The 21,163-nt window shown below is 40.3% G+C and overlaps 1 protein-coding gene across 3 annotated transcripts; it reads right to left on the reverse strand.

The window, feature by feature from the left end:
- Positions 1 to 1,854: 1,854 nt before the first annotated feature.
- On the reverse strand, positions 1,855 to 19,522 carry LOC141801166 (polycomb protein SCMH1). 3 transcript variants are annotated; one of them, XM_074684121.1, is made up of 17 exons: positions 19,395 to 19,522; positions 18,644 to 18,763; positions 16,987 to 17,058; positions 16,623 to 16,700; positions 16,377 to 16,447; positions 16,020 to 16,254; positions 15,432 to 15,520; positions 15,022 to 15,265; positions 8,447 to 8,691; positions 7,692 to 7,883; positions 6,483 to 6,609; positions 6,170 to 6,370; positions 5,722 to 5,892; positions 5,173 to 5,295; positions 3,709 to 3,840; positions 2,814 to 2,947; positions 1,855 to 2,716 (listed from the first exon to the last, which is right to left on the reverse strand). In XM_074684121.1, exons 3-17 carry the CDS (start codon positions 17,009 to 17,011, stop codon positions 2,597 to 2,599), a joined length of 2,187 nt encoding a protein of 728 aa, XP_074540222.1. In that variant the 5' UTR covers positions 17,012 to 17,058; positions 18,644 to 18,763; positions 19,395 to 19,522; the 3' UTR covers positions 1,855 to 2,596. The 3 variants fall into 3 exon arrangements, with proteins under 3 accessions (XP_074540222.1, XP_074540220.1, XP_074540221.1); XM_074684119.1 differs by having other exon boundaries at positions 15,022 to 15,268; XM_074684120.1 differs by lacking the exon at positions 19,395 to 19,522 and adding an exon at positions 18,931 to 19,073 and having other exon boundaries at positions 15,022 to 15,268.
- Between the last annotated feature and the right edge of the window lie 1,641 nt (positions 19,523 to 21,163).

Here is a 21,163-nt window from a genome sequence, read left to right on the forward strand (position 1 = left end):
CCTAATAGCCCACTCGTGTGCTCGCAGAAACAATGACAGCAATATTTACAAGAAGCAGTGTGAACAATAGGTGCACATAATAATAAAAGAAAGAGGGCCTTTAAATAATTAAAATAACTACACAGCAATAACAGGGAATTACTGACAAGGGAGCAGTAAAATAATAACAACCACATGGAGCATCTTTATGCGGTATAAAAATATCACTGAGATTATCATGCTGAGGCTACCAGATGGAGATATGGCCTCCCATGGCAGTGCATGATAGTGAGTCCCAAGGAGAAATAGCAAGGAGACAAGAGTGCACAAAGGAAAACAGGGCTGTGCTGCCCTCTGTTGGTGAAACGCTGTAAATGATTTTTTTTATAACAAATACCCTCGAAAGAGTACATTTATAAATAAAACTTAAAAATCTTTTTTTCGACTTAGAAGCTTTAACTCAGTATTCAATTATAAATATATGTTGTGAAAGGTTCAACTTTTCAAACAGTTTATGTAGTTTACTACATGTTATGTTTTTATAAACCTGTTTGACAAGGTTTAAACAAACTAAAGTGACAAATCATTGTCCTAATCTATACAGCACAAAAAGCATATATACATCAGGTTGTTAACAGATGATGTCATCACCATCTGTATCCTTAAGAAGAGAACTGGACTAATGAGTAAGAAAGGACAGAATGTGTGCATGTGTGGTGGGTTTTCTGTAACAGGGTGAGCTCATTTCAACCAATTTTTCAAAGGTTAGGCTAATAATACAAATATGGAGAAGTACTTGAAATAAATTCTGACTTTCTTCTAAGAATTCTGAGATCATAATTAGAATGCTGAGGGGAAAATGTCAGAAAGCATGAAAGAAAGCATGCCTTTTTTTCAGAATTCCAACTAGGAAACCCAACAAGGGATGCACCGATACCTATCGGTGGTATCAGTTATCGGTGCATCGTTGAACCTCAAAGCTGGATCGGTATTGGTGGAAAGAAATCCATGTTGCTGATCCAGGCAAACAGCTCTGTTTTTTTTTTTTTTTTTAACTGCGCTCTTTGCTACTCAATTTAAAATGTTGCCTCTGATGCACTTGCTTTATTTTTGCTGCATTGCCAGTCAACAGGGTATAAAAAAATCATTTGATAAGAACTTGTGTACATTCTGAAGAACTGTTTTGATGGTAAACATTTAAATATTTCATAGTTTAAAGAAATATTAACTTCAGTAATTCCATATACTAATTTTTGCCTTTTAGCCAAACCCTTACCAGTCTTATCCCACAGTAGGGCATGCAGGTTGTATAGGCATTGGTATCGAAACCACAAAAGGTGGATGAGTGCATCCCTAATCTCAACACTTAATCTGGAATGTTGACCAAAAAAAGGGAAGAAAATGTCACTATAACCTAAGAATTTCTTAATTGTCTGTTTATTTTTTTAATGACCTTACCTCAAAAACATCACTTTATTGCTCCCATTCATTTTTTGCGAGGTGAGAAGAATGGCCTCAAAAATGAACAAACAAAAACAACACTAGTGGCATCTCTTACTGAAGCCAAGTTTTCGCAAAAAAAGGCAAACAAAACAAATCTTTAACAACTAGCTGGGCCCTGAAAATGCTAGTTTCTCTGCTAATTGTTTCAGTACCTCTTCTCCTCTAACATATCCTCATATCATCAGTAGTCAAGCTTTAGTTTGTGGTAAAAAAGGTCTCTTCTCTCATCTTTCTACTTTTTTCCTTGTTTTCGATGTATTCATATAATTTCGGCTCAATGTCAGGTAACCAAAGACTGTTTTTTTGTATGATTTATAACATACAGCAATTGTATTGTACACACACTGCTGCAAAATACAAAAATAAAAACGATTGAATTATTATATATTTATTGAACAATGTTAAGTATGATAGGGCTCTCCTTGTAGGAACTCTAATAATATAGTATAAAAATTAAAAAAGTACAAATAACATTGACCAGACAAGGCATTGTAAACAACATCCAGAATAAGAGACCAGGAACAGATTTCCTTGTGGCAGTATCATCAGGATTTTTTTTACCTTTCATGAAACAAATCTTTCTCCCGTTGTTCATGTTTTCATTGCAAAATTGTGCCTCAAACAGAGACATTAAGAAGAAGCATTCCCAGCAGCTGGGATTAGTGTTTTCTTTTCTTCCTTAAAGGTTTCTTTCTTTTAACTTATCCCACATAAACCATTAAAAAGGCAAAAATACAAGTCAATAAGTATAAGTACAAAATATGAAATGTACAGATTAAGTGTAACATAATAAAGGCAGGCCAAAAGTGCCTTCAACAGTTGAAATGGCCACATATGACTTCAAGTTATACTGAAATACAAAACTGATGACGGACAGGTGGGTGAGCCCATGTACCACATGCTGCCTCAGGGCTGGATTGTGCTACACAAAATAAACGTTCCCCATCAGATGAGGTCAGGAAAGGGTTATGTAATACCAGATATGGTTTTCTGATAGAAGCTGCTACATGTGAATGGTCGGAGTATGTCCGATATGCAGTGCATGATATACTGATCCTATAGCTGGAGATGGGCTGGGAGTCTAGTCCTTTGGAAGGCTGCTCGACAGACTTCCTCAAGCACGTTTAAGCTTATCGATGTGGAAAGTGAGTTTGAGGGCAGGCCCGAGCTTCAAGCCCATGTATTTCATCATCATGTCACTTCGCAGCAACAGGAGCGCTTTGCCATCAATCTCCTGCAGCAGAGGGACAGGAGGAAAAACAACAGAGAGAATTCGTAATGTGACACCTTCTTCTACAGAATATTTCAGATATTCCAAAGAGAATACATACATGTTTTCTGAAAAGGTCGGCGTGTGGAGCCAGCACTGGGTCAATGTCTCTGATATATTGCATAACATCCTCCACTGTCCACAGGTTTGGGTCCTGACCGCTGGGCCTTGGGCTCTCCCGGAAACTGCCTGAGCCTAAGAATGAAGAAGCTTAAGTTTAAATCCATGGAAACTGTTTCGGTGGGTTTTTAATATGCCTGTACCAAGAATCTGAAATCTGATTTTAGGTTTCATCTGCAGTTGGTAATGTTTCCTTGAAGCTCAGCAGATGGTATGGTCCAGGAACTTTCTGAGAAACATGGACTCAAAACCTGGTTTGTAACCAGTTGTTAAATGCAAGGTGCTTTTTCACTATCAAAAAAACCTTCAAAGGCCTTTATTTAACAGAAAATCTTTTGTTTTTGCAGCTATTAAAAACTAGCCTAGAATCTAATATCTTGAAATGCAAAAAAAGAGAATAAAAAATACCAAATAAATCGAGGAACGACTCTTCAGGCTGCGGTTATAATTAGTTTTAGCAATTAGTGCCATTTAATGATTACGTTTTCAGGCAGGATGATTGATTTTTATCCTCTGCAAGAACTTTTCTGTTTGGGAAATTTGAGTATATTTCCAATTTATTCTTCCTGTGCTGAAATGATACTGCACAAAATACAGCATTATTTCAACTCTACCATCATCAGTGCAAGATCTTGGTGAAAAACTAATGCAGCACTAGATGGAAATAAATCTTGTGACATTGCAGAAGCTTATCGAAGCTTATCGCCACAGTGAATGCGTGCTGTAATCAAAGCTAAAGGTGGTCCAATGACATATCAGGGTGTGTGACCTTTTCTTTGGGTGGCAACTTTTTTTTGGCCGGGCAGTGCATTTCCTGTATCTATGCCTCTTCCTACCTGTTGAGTTGTTATGATGCAGCAGCTTGGAGGGAGACCTCAGGCCAGGAGTTTGAACCGTTGAGTTTGGAGAGAGAGGGCTCTTCTTTAAGTGCTCCGATACAGTAATGCTGTTCTCTAGGAAGGACTCACCTGGGGGCAAAAGAAAACTCATCCAGTGAAAATGTTTCTAAAATCATAAAATAATAATTAAATAAACACGTTTTAATTCCACATGTAAAAAGGATTTTAAATGTCAGACTAAATCTCACTTCCTTTCCCTTTGATAACCCTCTGAAAGTCCGGCAGTGATTTAAATGTGTGTGTTCTGGTCTTCTGGAGTGGATTGCTCTTTCAAGGGGGATATTGCCCTTTAACATAAATCTCTTCAAATATTCCATTAACTTAATTAAAAGCTCAGGAAATTGAAAAATGATTAAATGATTTAACTCCTGCCACTGAACTTAACACCGCACATCCTGAGCCAAGAGCTCCTTCTTTTTTACTGCCGTCTTTAATGGGTTTCTATAAGAATTTACTGGACAACTTAGAGCAGTCGATTATTGGAGAGCGATGTCTTCACATAAAAAGTAGAGCAGCATTGAGAGGCACATACAAACGAACAATACACAGAGTGGAGAGGCTGTTTAATTGGAGAAATACTTTGATTTATTTTAAACCTGTTATATCACACAGATGATGTACAAAGAAAAAGAATACATCTCACCAACCGAGAGCTGTAAATGTGAAAAATAGGTATGTTAAGTTGCAAATGCAGATGCAAAATTGCCAAAGAGTTATGCTTAATTTTCTTAAATTGTAAGTCAATGATAGAATCAGTAATGTGATTTTCTATTAAGGGAAAACAAACTTGTTTAGAAGATTTAATTACGGCAAACTTTACTCATTATTTCTCCAGATGTTTCTACTATCTTAGGACAAAAAATACTTGAATCAACATGTCAAGCAGCAAATAAAATTGCATGTATATAAGTTGTACAGTACAGAAATTAGACCTCAAGCACGTGGTGAAACAGTCCTCTCTGTCAGAGGCTCACACCACTGGAACAGTCTCCTGAATGAAATAAGAGTGACCACTAACTATTCAACTTTTAAATAAAACCTCAAGAGGTGGCTTAAAGCTAACCAAATCTGTAATCATGGATAAGCCAAACATTGTCACTGGTGTCACCTGTACTTCCCTAGAGATGTTCTGTACCCTCATGTTTTTTTGTTTTGTTTTTTTCGTATTGTATTGTTTTTGCACAAATGGTTTTAACTTTCCACTTTTTAACAACCTGCTCAGGGACTACGGATGAAAATTAGCTTATGGCTAACTCTGACATTTTTACCCTATCAATGTAAAAAGAAGTGTTGATTAATATGGGTTGTCCCTGAGAAACAAACAAACAAATAAATAAAAATAAATAAATAAATAAAATAAATGAACAAAATGTAATCAGGATAATCGTAACAGTAACTTACCATCAATGGAGTGTCGAGGGATTTTGCCAGGTTTCTGAGAAAGTGGACTGTTAAAGTCCTGAAGAAACCTCTTGGTACCTCGACCTGGGCCGGTTGGCAAACTGTCGGCAAAATTTCTCCTCTCTTAAACCAGAAGAGTAAAAAACATAAGGGTATGGGTGAGCAGTTACTTAAAATCTATTCGTCAAATAAGTAATGAATTAAACTTCTAATAAATGCAGAAAGTTTGTGTAATGACTATCAGGGCTGTTACTCTAACAATACAAGGGCTATGATTTATGTCATTAGTCTGTTAAAAGTGTTGTCTATATCATGCCTCTCCATTATGACACTGGTATTTACAAAAGACAGGAAGTATCCTGTTGTAGCAGAATACCCCTCTACTTAACATTGTTTTTTCACTCACAAGGCTGCCATTACTCCCACCATTTATTCTCATGTTTCTGTCCTGTGACACAATATGTGCTCATGCAGTCACATAAAAATGGCACAACACAGCTGCTTTTCACTAACTACAGCATCTCCAGTCAGTAAACATGCAGCTCTGACCTGCAGTGTATGTATGACTATCGTAGTGCAGGACTCCTCTGGCTACAGGCTGGCTGCCAAACAGAGCATCGCAGTGAAGGTTGTGGCAGAGTTTCTCCAGGAAGCGGAGCACGTAGGTGACGCTGCTGACTGTGGGCAGGGTCAGGGTGCGCTGCTGCTGGTCAAAGAAGGCTACAGAGGAGAAACAGGGACAATGAAAGGAGAGTTAATAAAGAACTGAGTGTTTTGTTTAACATGGAAACTAATAAGTGATGGGAGTTTGTGGCAAAGAGTGTTATATTACAGCTGGGCGATAAAGCCTAAAAATAACATCACAGATATCTTGCATGAAACTCAATTATCAATTAAAATTTGTGTTGCTTTCCATAAAATAGAAAAAAATAAAAGGTACAAATGACAAAAACACAACTTAAAAGAGGGTTTTAGGACCCCCCATTGTAGTTCCCACCTGATATGACTTCACCTCCTTGTCCAGACTTGAGGCAGGAGAAAACTGTTGCTTGATTGTGCGCCGAGTCCACACAAGCCTGAACACACTGCTGAAGTACTGAAGAGGCCCGGCCCGGTCCAAAGTGGTCTGGGAGCTGCTGGATCCGCCGCTGGTCCAAATGGGGTCCCACTTTGCCGTATTTGTTAAGATATACACAAACTAGAGGATAAAGTGGAAAGGAAGGGAGACAGTATTAGAGGTTTCATTACTTTTTGACAACATCTTTGACTAAACATCGAACATCATGTGCCTGTATTTGGATGTATTGTACCTGTGGGAGCCTGTAGTGCAGAGTTGGGGATGGTGGCGTTGTCCAGAGGCACAGTGCTGGTGTCAGGCTCTGGGGTGCTGCTGGTGGGAGATGTGGGGACTGGATTAGGTACCACACGGGGTTTCCTCTGGACACAGACACACACATGAAAAAAATTTACAACACAGGTCTTTTTCCTGGTTCAATAACAGTTCAACATGATAACAATGTGTATGTTGCACTCAAACATTTGATTTCACGCACATTTAACCAAACACCTTCCTGTGAAAGTATAACATTAGAAAACAAATCACAAGGGACTCACTTAACTCTGCCAAGTCTCCTCATTAATCCCTTTTTAATACTTTCTCAGAACTTTGTGTAAGCAGCTACCTGCTTTGCCAGCACATAAACAAAAGCTGCTAAAAGTACTTATGGACAACAACCACATTGTTATTCCTGTTGGTGCCTCCAACCCAACATGTTGAGATCTGGACTTCTTTTAAATTTTTTGTATTATTTTACATATTCTTTGAGTTGTGGTCCAGTATGGCCTCTAAAAGGCAATGCAACAGTGAAAAAAAGAGTGTATAAACAAATGTAATAAAGTGATCATTTTTGTCTTAGATTTGGGTGAAAATCTTGTCAAAGACAAGAAAGTGATACTGGGACAACCCTTAATCTGCAACAGGTATTGTGAAAAGGGCTGTTAAGAGTTTCCATGTGATCTTGCAAAAGTCTCCCTCCTAAATATATGCCTGAATGTAATCCACACTTTAGAATGAGATTATCAACACCAGTATTACAGGTTACAGGTTATTACAAAATGCTACTTTTTAGCTTCCCAATGGGGTCAAGCAGGACACCACGCCGACTGACAAAGTTTAGTAGTGAGAAGAGGGGTCTGTGTTTTTTCTCAGCTGAAAATAATTTATGTGATTAAGAGTCTAACTGTTAGATAGAAAAAGAACAGAAGAGCAGAGGAAAACTAAACGGGAGAGTGATACAGCCTGAGCTAAAGGCTTAAAGGGCTAAGCTGTTTATGATAATGTCCATTCAAACCCACATGCAGCAGTTATTCTGCAGTGGTCTGTTTAAACTTGAGAGTCTATCAGAAAAATGAAGAGCCAGGTTACGTTAGCTCTGCATCTTTAACTTCAAGCAGCATCTTCAATCATTTCTTCTGATATGCTTGCTGTTTATAATAGAGCATATGTGAAGCATGGCTACCTTGCTGCCTGGCTTTGGCCCTCTTTTCTTTGGGATCTTAATAGGTTCAGCCTGAGTCTGGGCCTGCTGCAGAGCTATCCTCTGTGCCCAGTTGGCAGGCAGTCTTCCTCTGGTTCGCCCTGGACCCGTCACCGGCCGTCCTGGGCCTGCCATGGCATCTTCCAGCCAGCCTGCTCTTTTCGCCCAGCCCAACTGTGAACAAATGAAACATGAGGGTCAAGTGGAGCTGACATTTCATGCTGTGATTCTCAGCAATGATACTGGTCCAACAGAGAGAGTTAGAAATGTTTGCATATAGCCAAAGTTTCTGTGAAAAGCATCAACAGTGTGGTGCTGGTGGAGCAGAAACAGGAGACACAGTTCTCAGCGTTGTTCGTAAGTTCACCTCCTGATCCTGTCACTATATACTCCACTCTCCTCTCCCCCACATTTCCTGTCTCCCTCAGCTATCCTATCTAAAGAAAGCAAAAAGACCCAAAATAATCTTAAATAAGCAGCACAGCTGTACAAAACGTTGCCCTCTGAGTCTTCTCGTCATGGGATGTCCGTCACGCTCAACGGATTCTGTTTTATTCTAACAGTATTTTAGGATTCCCTTACAGTTGTTTGGTTTGGGTAACTCTGTTCTAACACACCTTTATCGAAAAAAGTCAGAAATTGGAGATGTGGATATAAGGAAAAAAGATGCAGAAAACTACTAACAGTGAAACGGAATTTGAGATAACTGTCCCTATCCCTGCACCATTTTTGCCCACCTTGCTGCCAGGCTTGGGCCCTCTCTTCTTTGGAACCTTGATGGGCTCTAGGCTTTTCCCCGTCTGGATGTTCTGTGGTCCCAGTGCAGAGCCCTTCTGGCCCCACAGACCCGTCACCTTGGTTTTCCTGCGGCCTGGTTTGCGTCCCTTCTGACCCGGAGGTCGGCCCACTGTGGGGGTGGGGTGCATGGCTGGACTCTCCACACTCCCGTCTGTCAGGGCTCCGAGGCTCTTCGGCAACACTACTGCAACAGACACAAGCAGAGGGAAATAATGGAAAAGATGTGGCATAACAGTGCTAAATTCGAAGAAAAGGAATTTATAAAGATAAATATTTGTCAATGACACATTCTTCTGCTACAAAGATGATTGACAAAAACTTAAACAGTTCACTTATACTAAAATACTCTTGTTTTCAACAATGAGACAATGAAAGGACAAAAAATACTGGTGGCGGACCATCAGACCTTCAAAATCTATAATGTTTCCAAACTGTGCGTCTAATCTGGCAGCTCTGTGTCTTCAGCTCAATTTGTCCTAGTTGGGAGATGTTTTATGAGTCATTCATGGCACTTTTATTTGAAGCTACAGATATAAAATAAAGCCATAGTAGACGTAGTAGAAAGAGTGGCCATTTGACTTTTTGTAAAGACCTTTCCTCACTCTAGTTGATTGGATAAATTTTAAAAGAAAATGTCTTACTCAAAGTTTTTAATATGTAATGTAGATGAGATTAAATGTGAATGTGTTGCGTGTTAAGATGTGAATGACCCAAGAAGAAGTTTTTCCTCATTCAAAACAAACCACACCATAAACTCCCCCACGCAACATTCACATAACACTCACAAAAAAGCAGAATGAGTCATCCACCAAACTGTACACACATCTCAGAAGCCTTCATGCTGTAGGCTACAATGTCCCCGTTTGACTCCAAAATGATCACGATGAAAGTTGTATAACACACGCTCACAAACCCCACATATGTCAATACTGTTATCCCATATGCTAAACAGGGAGTAGTTTCATATGCTGCATAAAAGTTTGTAAAGGCAAAAAGTCCTTTAGGTACTTGGGTGTTTAGCTTATTCCAGTCAGCTCAGCATACCTGAGCTTGAGCTCCTCACCACAGCTCAGCTGCAGAGAAGGTCAATCATTCCGAGCAGTGAAACATTTTCCTCATTTGAACTTCCTGCCTCAGTTGAAAGCCTAAGGAGAGCACTCTGCTGCTTTAAAGATGTGATTTGTGCTTTACAGGGAGAAAGTGAAACAGAGTAGGATGGAGGGAGAAGTTCATAGGGGCTTATAGGAGGGCCTTTTCTGTGAGCAAGAAAAGAAACAAAAATTTGATAACTAATCATGATGAACTTTTGGAAAACTGAGACAAACTTTCTGGAAATCAAAGTCAATCACAGCACAAACAGGCTTTAATGGCATCGTCTCATGGCCTCATTTCAGGGGATTTTCTGTCATAAATGAAGCAAAGGTTTTTTTGTGCTGAAAATTATGCTTGATATAATCAACAGCCACATGACTTCATAGATGGAAGATCCACATGACAGTCTCCTTCACTTTCAATCTCTTAATTTGTTTAACAACAAGTTTTTGGAACCCGAATATTGCTGCTTTTTATTTTCAATACAGCACAAACTCACTCAGATAAACAGAGTTTATGGGTTAATCTGGCTTTGTATCATTGTGGTTAGTATGCGTTAGCTGCCTAATCATCAGTACAATACCATAATGTGAAATCACACAGACAGGCATCACAACCACAATTTGTGATCCAGAACAACAAACAAAAGACAATGAAGAAGAGAAAAACGAATTCTGAAAAGTATCAAGCTTGAGGTGAAAGAGCTGTTTCAAAGAGAAGACAGAGTAATCTCTGTTGATTTTCTTCTTCCTCTACCTTCACGTCCCTGTTGGCTAGGATAAAGAGAAGAAATGTGTGAACAACACCTTAAAAAGCCTGAGGAATAAACCTTAATAAAGGAGCAAGCTGCTGACAGCTGTGAGACCGCCATCAAATTTATCTCTCACACCCCCACCCAGGAACACGTTCCCTCCTCCTTCTAGCTGGGAAGCCTTTCAGAAATCACACAAAGTGCACACACAGTGAAACTATTTTGAGTTCAAAACATAAAAAACATCAAAATTAATACTGTGCTTCATTTAGTTTTAGACCTGACACAGCTGGCAAAACTTAAAGCACAGGCAGGAAAACTGGCTTCACATGCACCTGCACTACTGTGTGTGCACACACTAAAAAGCACTGGTATTTATCCTGGATCAACCAGGGGCAGATTTACGAGAGGAGCGACCACATCCATTAACATAGGCCCGGGCCCGTGGGGCTGTATTTATTAAACACACTTTCACACAGACGTACAAATCAATGCAAAGCTCAGTCTGCAAGCGACTGCTACTTTTCAGACTGTGAATCCAGGAAAACAAGACAGCTGATTGATCCTCCGCCAACCGGACGGTTCTTAGAGAAAATGTGGAAAAAGGTTTAAAGGGCTCGAGGTTACATGATCACTGATCAATGACACGACTTGTAAATGCAGCCAAGCAAATGCACAACAAGCAACATTTCTTCCTTCCCTCTGCCCTGAGTGCGCTGAGTTCATTGAGTTCACAAAGCCACCAGCCTCATATTACAGCAAGATAACTTCTCAAAAGCTTGCAATCTATCGCTCCAGCTGCATTTCTGGAACTTTCTTTATCTTTACTCACCTCTCTTTCCCAAACAAAAGTCAAAGTCTAGTTGTCTGCACAGCTGTCCTCAGATTCACCCTCTCCTCCTGCGCTGTCCTCCTCTACCACTCTTCCTGTGTTGCTCCTCCTTTTCTTTCTTTTTTCCTCCCTTCTCCTCCTCTCTCCTCCCACCATCTGCTGACAATGTAAACAATCCACATTTAAGGCATATGTCTGTCTTTTCTCCTCGCCGTGTCCCCTCACTTAACTCATTCTCTACAAAGTGTCTGATCAGACTGCAAGGCCAGGGTGCCAGTGAGAGGCCTGTGGAGGGGCACCCTGGCTCGTTTCAAGCGCGTCATGGCCCCCAACTCTGCCAGCTGGGTGCGTGCCAGGCCTTCATAAAACACACTAGCGGGCTACAAAGACATGTCCTGCCTCCCTGTTTCCCTCCTTCCTTTTCCACTCCTTCTGTGGATCCTAGACAGAAGAGTACAGTCGGCCTTGTGGATGATAACCAAGTAACTCCATCTTCTTTTTATGTTTGGACAATAAACATAAAACAAAACACACCCCTTACTCCTTGCTCTTTCCTTTTATATGTGTAGAGAGTAAAAATTGCTACTACTACATCTGAAATAGTTCAGATATAACAGAATAAGACCCTGATGACAACATTATGTTCGCTCAATAGTGAAACTAAAGCCCCGTTTCCACAAAGCAGTCCAGTTTAGCTTAGTATGGTTTGTTACGGGTTGGCTTGGTTGAGCTTGGTCCTGTTTGCATTTCCATTGCGAACCGTGCCCCCTCATGGTAGGCCTGCAAGCTTGATGCCGACAGCCTCATCAGTAACATAATAGCATGACGCCATAGCAGCACGAACACCAACGATGGAAGACATCCAGCATTTTGCCCTCTTTGTGATTGGCATATGGCTCTTTGTTACAAAGTGCAATCAGGCTTTTGTTTCAGAGAAGACTGTGTGCCACTAGGAGAAATGCAGATGCTGTTGGACGGTAAGTGATGATTCTTTTGACCAATCAACGATCGGCAGAGTTGTGGCTCCACCTTCCGAGATTGAATCAGTTTAGTGTGCCCCCCCCTACAGAAGGGTCCCAGAAAGTGGGATGGCTCTTCTCGGTTATTTGGGGGTCTGTCCTGGGATTAGTCGGTGGAAACGCCATAAAATGCGTGCCGTGCTGAAACGAACTCAACTGAACTGCTTGGTGGAAATGGGGCTAAAGAGGAGGGTTTCAGTTTCCTACAAACTGCATTGAAAATGTTTAAAATCATGAGCCTCTAAAACCTTTTACTTCCAAGGATATTATAAGTGAAGCAGCGATTACAAACAACCAATCATCATCTCAAGACAGAGGCAACAGGGTCGGGATGTAAAAATAGCGAACCCTGAGTTGATGATTTGATCAACTGTTGCTAATGATGCCTTCAGGCTGATTATGTACTTACATCACACTGCAAACTGAGATGAACTAACCAAATGCATGAAACCAGTGAAAACAACAGTTGTCTTCGAGCAGTATATGTTGATTAAAACTCCACTCGACACAGCTCCTAATAAAACTTCACTGCAAGAGCTCTTGGATTTCAAAGCTGAGCCTAATTAGCTTAATGTCACTCTCAAATGTGCACTTGTCCTCTTCTTCAAACAAGCTTGTAGTTCACATGGTTTGTGAAGAAAGATGTTCAAATTAAAAAAAAAAATGCAGGAGAAGAGTAAGTGGACACCATAAAAGCACTACAACAGAGAAATGCAATTCTGCGTGAGCCTAACAGGTTTTACAAGCTAATCATTTAAAGTTTTAGGATTATTTTTTTGTGAAAAGTTAAAATGTTCACTGTGTTAAATACTCTATTCTGATAGCTCCAACACCATAAAAACAGTCATTAACTCTCAACAATAAAAGCAACACTATGGACAGCTGATTATGAGTCATATCAAATCAGTCAACTTGTCAACAGGCTGAGGCTTTCTAAATTAGTAAACACTGTGGCTAAAAACCTTACTCTAAGTCTCAGGCTAGATTTGAGAGTCTGGAAATAATGACAGTTACCCGACATAGCAGTGGGGTCCCAAGGAGAGTGAGATTATGTTTAGTTCTTTTCTTTTGAGATTTGATCCTGCAAATCCTCATCTAACGAGTCCGTGTCCACCACTGTCAAGTTTAACGTTCTCCACCGGAGGAGTTTGACTGTTTGTCAGCCTCTTCAGAAACTAAGAATCTGTCTGCAATAAAAGAAGCATGCCAAGGCTGGCTAACAATATTGACCCTATCATGCTCAAAACAGTACGAGCTATTACCATTAAACCCAAGATACTAGGACCAGTCAATTCTAAAACTGAGTATGGAGCTGAAGCCCAGATCATATGATGTTAAAGACCTCTGAAAAATAAGCTGTTGGATAAAATGTTACTTCTAATAATGTGTATCTGTTTTTAGTCTAATGTGTTTATGAATGGAGCAGCTGTTATCTAAGACATATTGCAGACTGTCTGACAAAGTCTCATCTCATTTTCTCATCTGATTCATATTATATTCTCCTCGTATATCATATCATATCATATCATATCATATCATATATCATATCATATCATATCATATCATATCATATCATATCATATCATATCATATCATATCATATCATATCATATCATATCATATCAGTAGGTCTGGTATGTGCATCTCTAAAGTGGCCATCACCAACTTAAACCACAAGCTGTGATGACGGCAATGAACCATGACATTTACTTCATGTACTTTTAAAGACGTGTCCTCTGCAAAGCTCCCAGAAGAGCTGAATGAGGACAGATGTGTCCACACTGCAGCAGCCCTGTTCACCCTGTCAGACACGACTTTCAAAGTTACGTCCAGTTTTATGTCATTTGTGACAAATAAGCAATGAAGGTTTCAGTTAGACTGTGAGTTTAAATGGCAAGTTTAATGTTGATTCAAAATGACATGAGGCTGAGAAAATTTTGCTGCTATTATTTCTGTTACAATTGGAGGGATTACCTTGATTTATTTTATTCGTCTTTTATATATTTAGCTAGTTACCGAGTAATGAACAGGGCAATATTGGGTAAGCAGAGCATTATGGGATTTAGTTTCCAATAGGGTGAACAAGATGGACAGTGCTCACTTAACATTACCTCCTACTCATTATGTGTAACTTAGTTTCTTCCATCTGGGAAAATACTAAACTTATACTTGTCTTACATCATTACATGATCTAAGGGGTTTGTCTGCATGGTGATAAACGCAACCTAACAACCTGACACAGGTGTTCCCCATTAACCCTAATCATTGGTTTGACTTGGAGGTATAATGAGGGTTTTGTTGAACCATTATCAAAACGATGGGGGAGGAAATCTCATCAAACCAAAGCAAAGAACTTGACAATGACAACCAGAATTATCTGGTTGGGAAAATAACTTAGTAAAGAGTAAAACTTAAGTGTTTATAGCAAGTCTATGTGGCCACATGAGACACTTTTTCAGACAATTTCTCCAAGAAGTTATTGTATTCAGTTGGTCCCATTCATCCAGCAGCAGATAGGTATGAAAGCTTGAAAAGAAAAGCTAAAAGCCTACTTTTTCTCAACTCCCGGCCAAGTGCTGCATGAAGTGGGAGTGAATGTCAGTCTGTTTTGAAGAGTTATAAAAGTGGTTGGATAAAACCCTCTTAAAAGTTCTGACATATTTGAGGGGGATGTCTACATAAGTTATTCTTAAATGTGACAGGCACTTAAACCAAAGCAAACTGGCAGCTTAAATGCAAGCGCAGTGAAATGAGTTTCAGGAGTTCAGATTCAGAAAGGTGAGTTACATAAAGCCTCTTGCACACTGTGACGGTCCTGACCTTTGGTTCCAGGCGGCTGAAGATTATCTCCAGTGAGGTTGCACCAGCCCACAGGGAAGATGTCCCTTGAATCGTAGCGGCAGTAGTAGTCAAAGGCTCCCCGCCAGCCATCGAAGGTGACCAGCACCTCAACACCACGCAGGGCGCCCACTGTTGCCGGGCAGATGAAGTGAGGGTTTTTACGGTCCACTGCCTCCAGCTTCATGCCCACCTGGAAGGAGTTCTGCTCTGGAGCGGGAGGCTCCTGCTGGGGAACATGGTGAGAAAAATAGGGGTCAAGCATGAAGTTATTTTTACACTACTGAGAGAAACTGTTTTGTAATAGCAAATGAGTAATACTTGGTATTATCATGACTAATAAGTCAACAGTTTCTGCTCATAGTTTATAGAACACTGAGCTCCACAGGTACCTTGTGAAAGATGCGAGAGGGAGCCATCTCGGCTCCATTAAGCGTCTTAAGAAGAAACATGGGCCAGGACGATGCATTGAGACGGAAACCTGAGGAAGACAATTAACATGCAGACAGGGTCTTATTAAATATCTTTTAAAGAAAAGTTGTTAATGTTTCCTTTATTTAAAGCAAAAAAAAAAAATCCCTCTCTCTGGATCTGGATCATCAATTATGAGCTTTCCTTTTCATCCCTGTTTAACACCGCTGCAAACAGTGTATTTAAACTTTTATCTTAAATTGTTAGGAGCATTTTTTAATTGTTGGAAAAAAGTTTGGTTACTTTAATCATTCAACAACACTTTGGAGCTCCTGTCTATATGGGACATCAGAGCTCTACTGTGCCTATTGTGTATCAGTATTCACTTCAGATATGTTGTGTAGGAGGCTCAGTGATTTAAAGGCAGTAACATGACAAAACGACATTTATTGAGTCAGAACTGACACCTGGTGGTCAAAATGATAATAGCTGAAATTAAAGCATAAAAATGTACAGGAAGACCATAAAAAACACTCCAATTACCATTACACCCCAGTGTGTGTCCTTACCAAGAGGTGGCTGCAGCATGCCCCCATTCTTCTCACAGTTGCCGATCGGTTGGATCTCTGATGAGTCTACCAGGCGCCAGAAGTCGTTCTTGTTGTCGGACCCGTCCAAGCGCAGCCGCAGGCGGGAGCCTGTCAAGCCTACTACTGTGGCGATGCAGGTGGAGGTGGTGTTTCTTGGGTCCTGTGCCTCCAGCTTCATCCCTGCCTTGAACTCGTTGACTGGAGGTGTGAGACTCTGTGTGATGAGAGTGGACATGTGAAGAGATGATTTTGTGTGATTTGACTTAACCAAAGGGGTAATGCTTCTAAATAAGTTTAATACAGAAAGTTAAGAATGGACCTATCAGACTTGCTTACCTGTCTGAAGCAAGAAGAAGGCGCAGCGCTAGCACCCGTTTCTTTCAGGTATTTCTCCCAGCTGAAATGTCCTATAGGAAAAAAAAAAAGAGAACAAAAAATGTGTTAGTAAAGTGACTATAAGGTGTTTTTCCCTACCATGGGAAGCCTGATAAATGTTTTATTTGAGATTACTGGACTTTTAGTAGAAGCAAGTCATCAAGCAAGGTTTATTTCTTATAGCAGTGGCTTCTATGGGTTATTTACCTTGATACTGCGAGGGCACCCGGGAGGGCCGTCCACTCCTGGCATGCTTGATCCGTCTGGCATCTTTCCACTCTATAGCTGGTGGAGCCAAGAGAGACAGAATGAGCTCTTAACCTCAGGTGATTTTCACATTAGTCAATACCTTACAATACCTGCCAAACTCACTGGTCAAAAAAGTTACCCAAGATTACAGGACTATTAGAAAATGGTTTGTGAGTCAGGGCATTCAAAAAAAGAGAATGATTTGAAATCAGAATAACCTTTTAGCTTCCTCTGCAAAGAAACTATATTCATTACTTCTTTGTCACAAATAGAAGAAGGAAATGTTCTCAGTCAGAGAGGAGTGTATATAATGAATTCCTACCTTTCTGTGGCACAGGTTTCCTCATGCTCCAGCAATACTGACCACGCTCACAACTCAACAGTGGCTTTTACTCTAGAGACAGAGAAACAACAGCAAAAAAAAAGAAAAAAAGAAAAGAAATTTTAGACATGTATTTGATGGTCAATGTTAATACTTTGGCCAGTGAAGTTTTTATGGCTTTTTGATTTATAGTCATGATACAAACAACGTAAAGACCTGGCATACTAAAGTTTTGGAAATCATATAGTAGATGCAAATGCTATCCATATGATCCAACAATGCAGCCATAAACTCAAAGCTTGAGGTTTAAAATGAAGTTCTAATTTCAATTTCAATTTATTTAGGATAGCCTCTTGAGATGTAGCATCTCATTTTTAAGGTGGTAATTAAGGGCTGTAACAAGCAAGAATGTAAAATGTATGGAGCTGTCAGCACAGATTTCTCCGAGTGGCCCAATAATAACACTTCTTGTAGTTTTTTAATGAGGATATTACTGGGCTAGGTTACTGTTACTAGGCTATTTAAATACCACTTTAACATCTTATGTCTCCTTTTTGATTTTATCTGAGGTCTTCCCTGTAATGGTACAGATTAAAGACTGAACTGAAGTTAATATTTGTGGCAATACACAACTATAAGTGAAAATGTAAAGTCAGAGTAAAAATCACAGCCGGGGAAAGTGTGGCATTTGTGTATTCCCTCAAAAAAATGTCATACACTGGACATGTTGGACAAAAGAGTTACAAAGAATTAAGTGATTACATAGCATTGATAACAACCCATGAGCTTTTGGATAACAGATTAGGCTACCATATGTTAATTGAACAGTGTTTCAAAGGGAAACCAGAGAGCTGCCCTTGTTATCTTTTTACTCCACTGCCCTACTCTACAGGCAGGGGGTCGTCATGGGAGGCAAGTTCAACAAAGAGACTTCGGCTCATGCCAACAATGAGGTACATATGGATTTAATTTGTTTCTTCACTCTTTCAAGACTTATTCTAAGGTCAAAAAAAACCCTAACAAGCAGAAATAAAGGCACAGGGGGCTACACACCCACCTCAACATGAAGCAGATAATATTACAGCACTAAAAAAGATATAAAATTATATATATCTACACATTATATTTCATCCCCATCACAGCCCTTCATTTGATGTTAATGCAACTCCAAAATATAAAAACTGAAACATTTACTTTCTATTAAAAAATAGAATTAACATCAAAATAAGTGCTGTGTGAATTACATTTGTAGTTTTCAATCAGTGGATTAAGCTTTAGAAAATAACCACGTGTACTTCATGTGTGAATCAACTCTACCTGCCAGACACAACAAATGGGTCAACAGGTTAGACTGATACAAACAAGTGCTTCAAACGACTGCTTCTAAAATCCAACTTAAAACACAGTCAGCTGTGGTATAAATTAGACTCAAGAATTTAAGAAATAAGACGGGCTGTAGCTGAATATGTCAAGTTGGAATATTAGAGAAGTTAGTACTGACGCAGTAAGTTCGTCCATCTACCAAATGTTTGAATTTCAGGAGTAAAAAATGCGTGTCCGCTTCACAATGAAAGCTTCTGTAAACACACGTTCAAAAGAACAATACCAGAAGAGCTATACCCGTACTAAGAGAGAGTGATGTTGATCACAAACGTACCTTAAAACTTCATAACCGTTCAGCAGCGTTTCTCCTCGCCGGGTGATTTCCTTTTCAATAGAAGTGCGCCTTTTTCCTCCGCCAAGGGGGATGGCGTCCAAATTAAAGCGGTCCCGCTCCCTGTTTTTCCGACAGTGACAGGATGACAGACATGAGAGCACAGCAGGTACTACACCCTCCTCCTGTCGATGTCTCGGTGAGTGTTGAAACACCAAACTGAAACCACTAACTGACAGTAATACACATTGAACATTGTGTCATTTTATAGTCCAAATAAAGCGTCTCACGTTGCCAAAATATGTTGCGCTCCATTCAAAACACAATGCCAACACATGGGACCCCCCGCCCTCTCCTGCGCTACATTTGCATGCGCGCTAGATGCTGATTTACGTGACAGCATCGTTTATCATGGTATCCAGGAGTTAACACTTCTGTGGCAACAACCCTGTAGAGTCCATGAGACAGATATAGATCTCAATGGGTCTGAAACAAATATAGGGCTAGCGCAGACATGCAGACAGTTCATCTAGCATGCTATGCTACGCACGGCTACACAGGAGACATGCCCACTGACCAGGGTGCTAGCTTAGCATGCTAGGTGGCTCGCTAGCTCGTCTGACCTGATTATAAATATTAGCATTAGCAAAACGGCTGCATATCAGCACGCTGCGTCTAGCCTGTGCTAACCCGGGATTAATACTTAAATCTAACCCAAAAGGACACGTTGCTCGGTGTATCCGAGGATGTTTACCTCGCTTTGTAACGTGTGTTTGTTTCTGATGTGGATTTAGCGCTTGTCCGCCATTTTTTCCCCAACTCGGTGAGGAGGGGGTGTTTTGCCAACATTTCTCTCTGGGCAGTCAGATAGACAGGCAGGAGGGTAAGAGGATGGAGGTAGAGAAAGGGGGAAACAACGACTCTTCGTGGCTAAAGAAGACATTTCAAGTGTGGTGGAGGATTTGTCAAAGTATACATTTCCATGTTATCTGAAATCTATGATTTGTGTACATTAACATAGCATGCCATTATGTTGATTAAGAAGCATTTTTTTCTCGAACAAGTATGTAGTTAGTTCAAATGACACTTCAGAAGTTAAACCAAGGAAAAGTTAATGATGCTCAACAGAACTGCCTGACTGAAATTCATATTTATTTTGAGTCATCAGCTGATGGGTTAACCATGCAGCAAGCTCCAGCTTGCGTTATAAAGTGTCTAGTTTCCACTTGAGGCTTGCTGCAGAAAGACCAGAAATCACCCAAAACTGATTTACAGCCTGATTAACAAAGAACAGTGGCTTGGGTGTTACAGCAATTTTTTTTCCAGCATATGGTACAGCAGTTTAGAAAATATTACAAGTTTGCCCAGTGTTACGGTCCCTAAATAAGCTGGGCTCTAACACCGGTCAGAGAAACAGCTCACTGACAGATCTAGCATTCTGTAGTTCTTAAAAAGGAGGCTCAAAGGCCATCTCTTAAGTCAGCATTTCCAATGCCTCCATGGCCTCCACCAACTAAAAGCTTCATTACTCTGTATCAGAGACAGATAGGTGACCTCATATAGACACAAAAGCCCCGTTTCCACCAAGCAATCCAGTTCAGATCAGTATGGTTTGGTACGGGTTGGCTAAGTTAAGCTTGGTCCTGTTTGCGTTTCCACTGCCAACCCCCCTTGTGATAGGCGGCGTGTAAGCTGGATGCCGACAGCAGCATCAGTAGCATAATAGCGTGACACCACAGCAGGGCGACACAGTGTACCTTGCGAATAAACCCAACAAAGAAGAAAACGCATCACAGTAAACAAAAAACAATGATTCATGACATCCAGCAATTTATTCTCTTGTGAATGGCAGGTGGCTCTTTGTTACAAAGCTATCAAACTTTGTTTCAGAGAAGGCTGTGTGCCACCAGGAGAAATACCGCCGCCGTTCACAGTAAGTGACGATTCTTTCCACCAATCAACGGTCAGCAGTGTTGTAGCTCCACCTTCCGAAATCGGATCGGTATTAGTTTGGCCCCCCTTCGGAAGGGCCCCAAAAAGTGGGACGGCTTGTCTCGGTTATTTGGAGGTCTGTCCAGGGATAAGTCAGTGGAAACGCCGTTAAATGCCTGCCATGCTGAGACAAAGCGAACTGAACCACTGGGGGGAAACAGGGCGATATTATATTGTGTATGAGGGGGATGATACTATCAAAAAACAATGGTCCTGCCATTTTTCACAAATGGTAAGACAGTTGTCTGATGATACATTGATGGACATGGCAGGTCCAACTGAAATGGAAATCTGTAGAGCACTTTTTTATGTAATGTAATGTTTTATTTTCTGTAGAACATTGTTTAAGGCATTGTACTGCTCCTCTGGTATCCCTGCAGTAGCTTTACATGATTTACAGCCAAAAAAAAGAAATGAAAAATCCTTATTTTTACTCACACTGGTGTTTGAGAAAACCCTTATTTCAGCTTTTGTGCAAAACACTTTGTTTTGGTTGCTGTCTCTTTAAGGCTTCCTACTTCACACCCCCTC

This window comes from Halichoeres trimaculatus, unplaced genomic scaffold, assembly GCF_033239565.1.
Source record: "Halichoeres trimaculatus isolate MK-OKI-2021-1 unplaced genomic scaffold, fHalTri1.1 fHalTri1_scaffold_12, whole genome shotgun sequence".
Taxonomy (NCBI): Eukaryota; Metazoa; Chordata; class Actinopteri; order Labriformes; family Labridae; genus Halichoeres; species Halichoeres trimaculatus.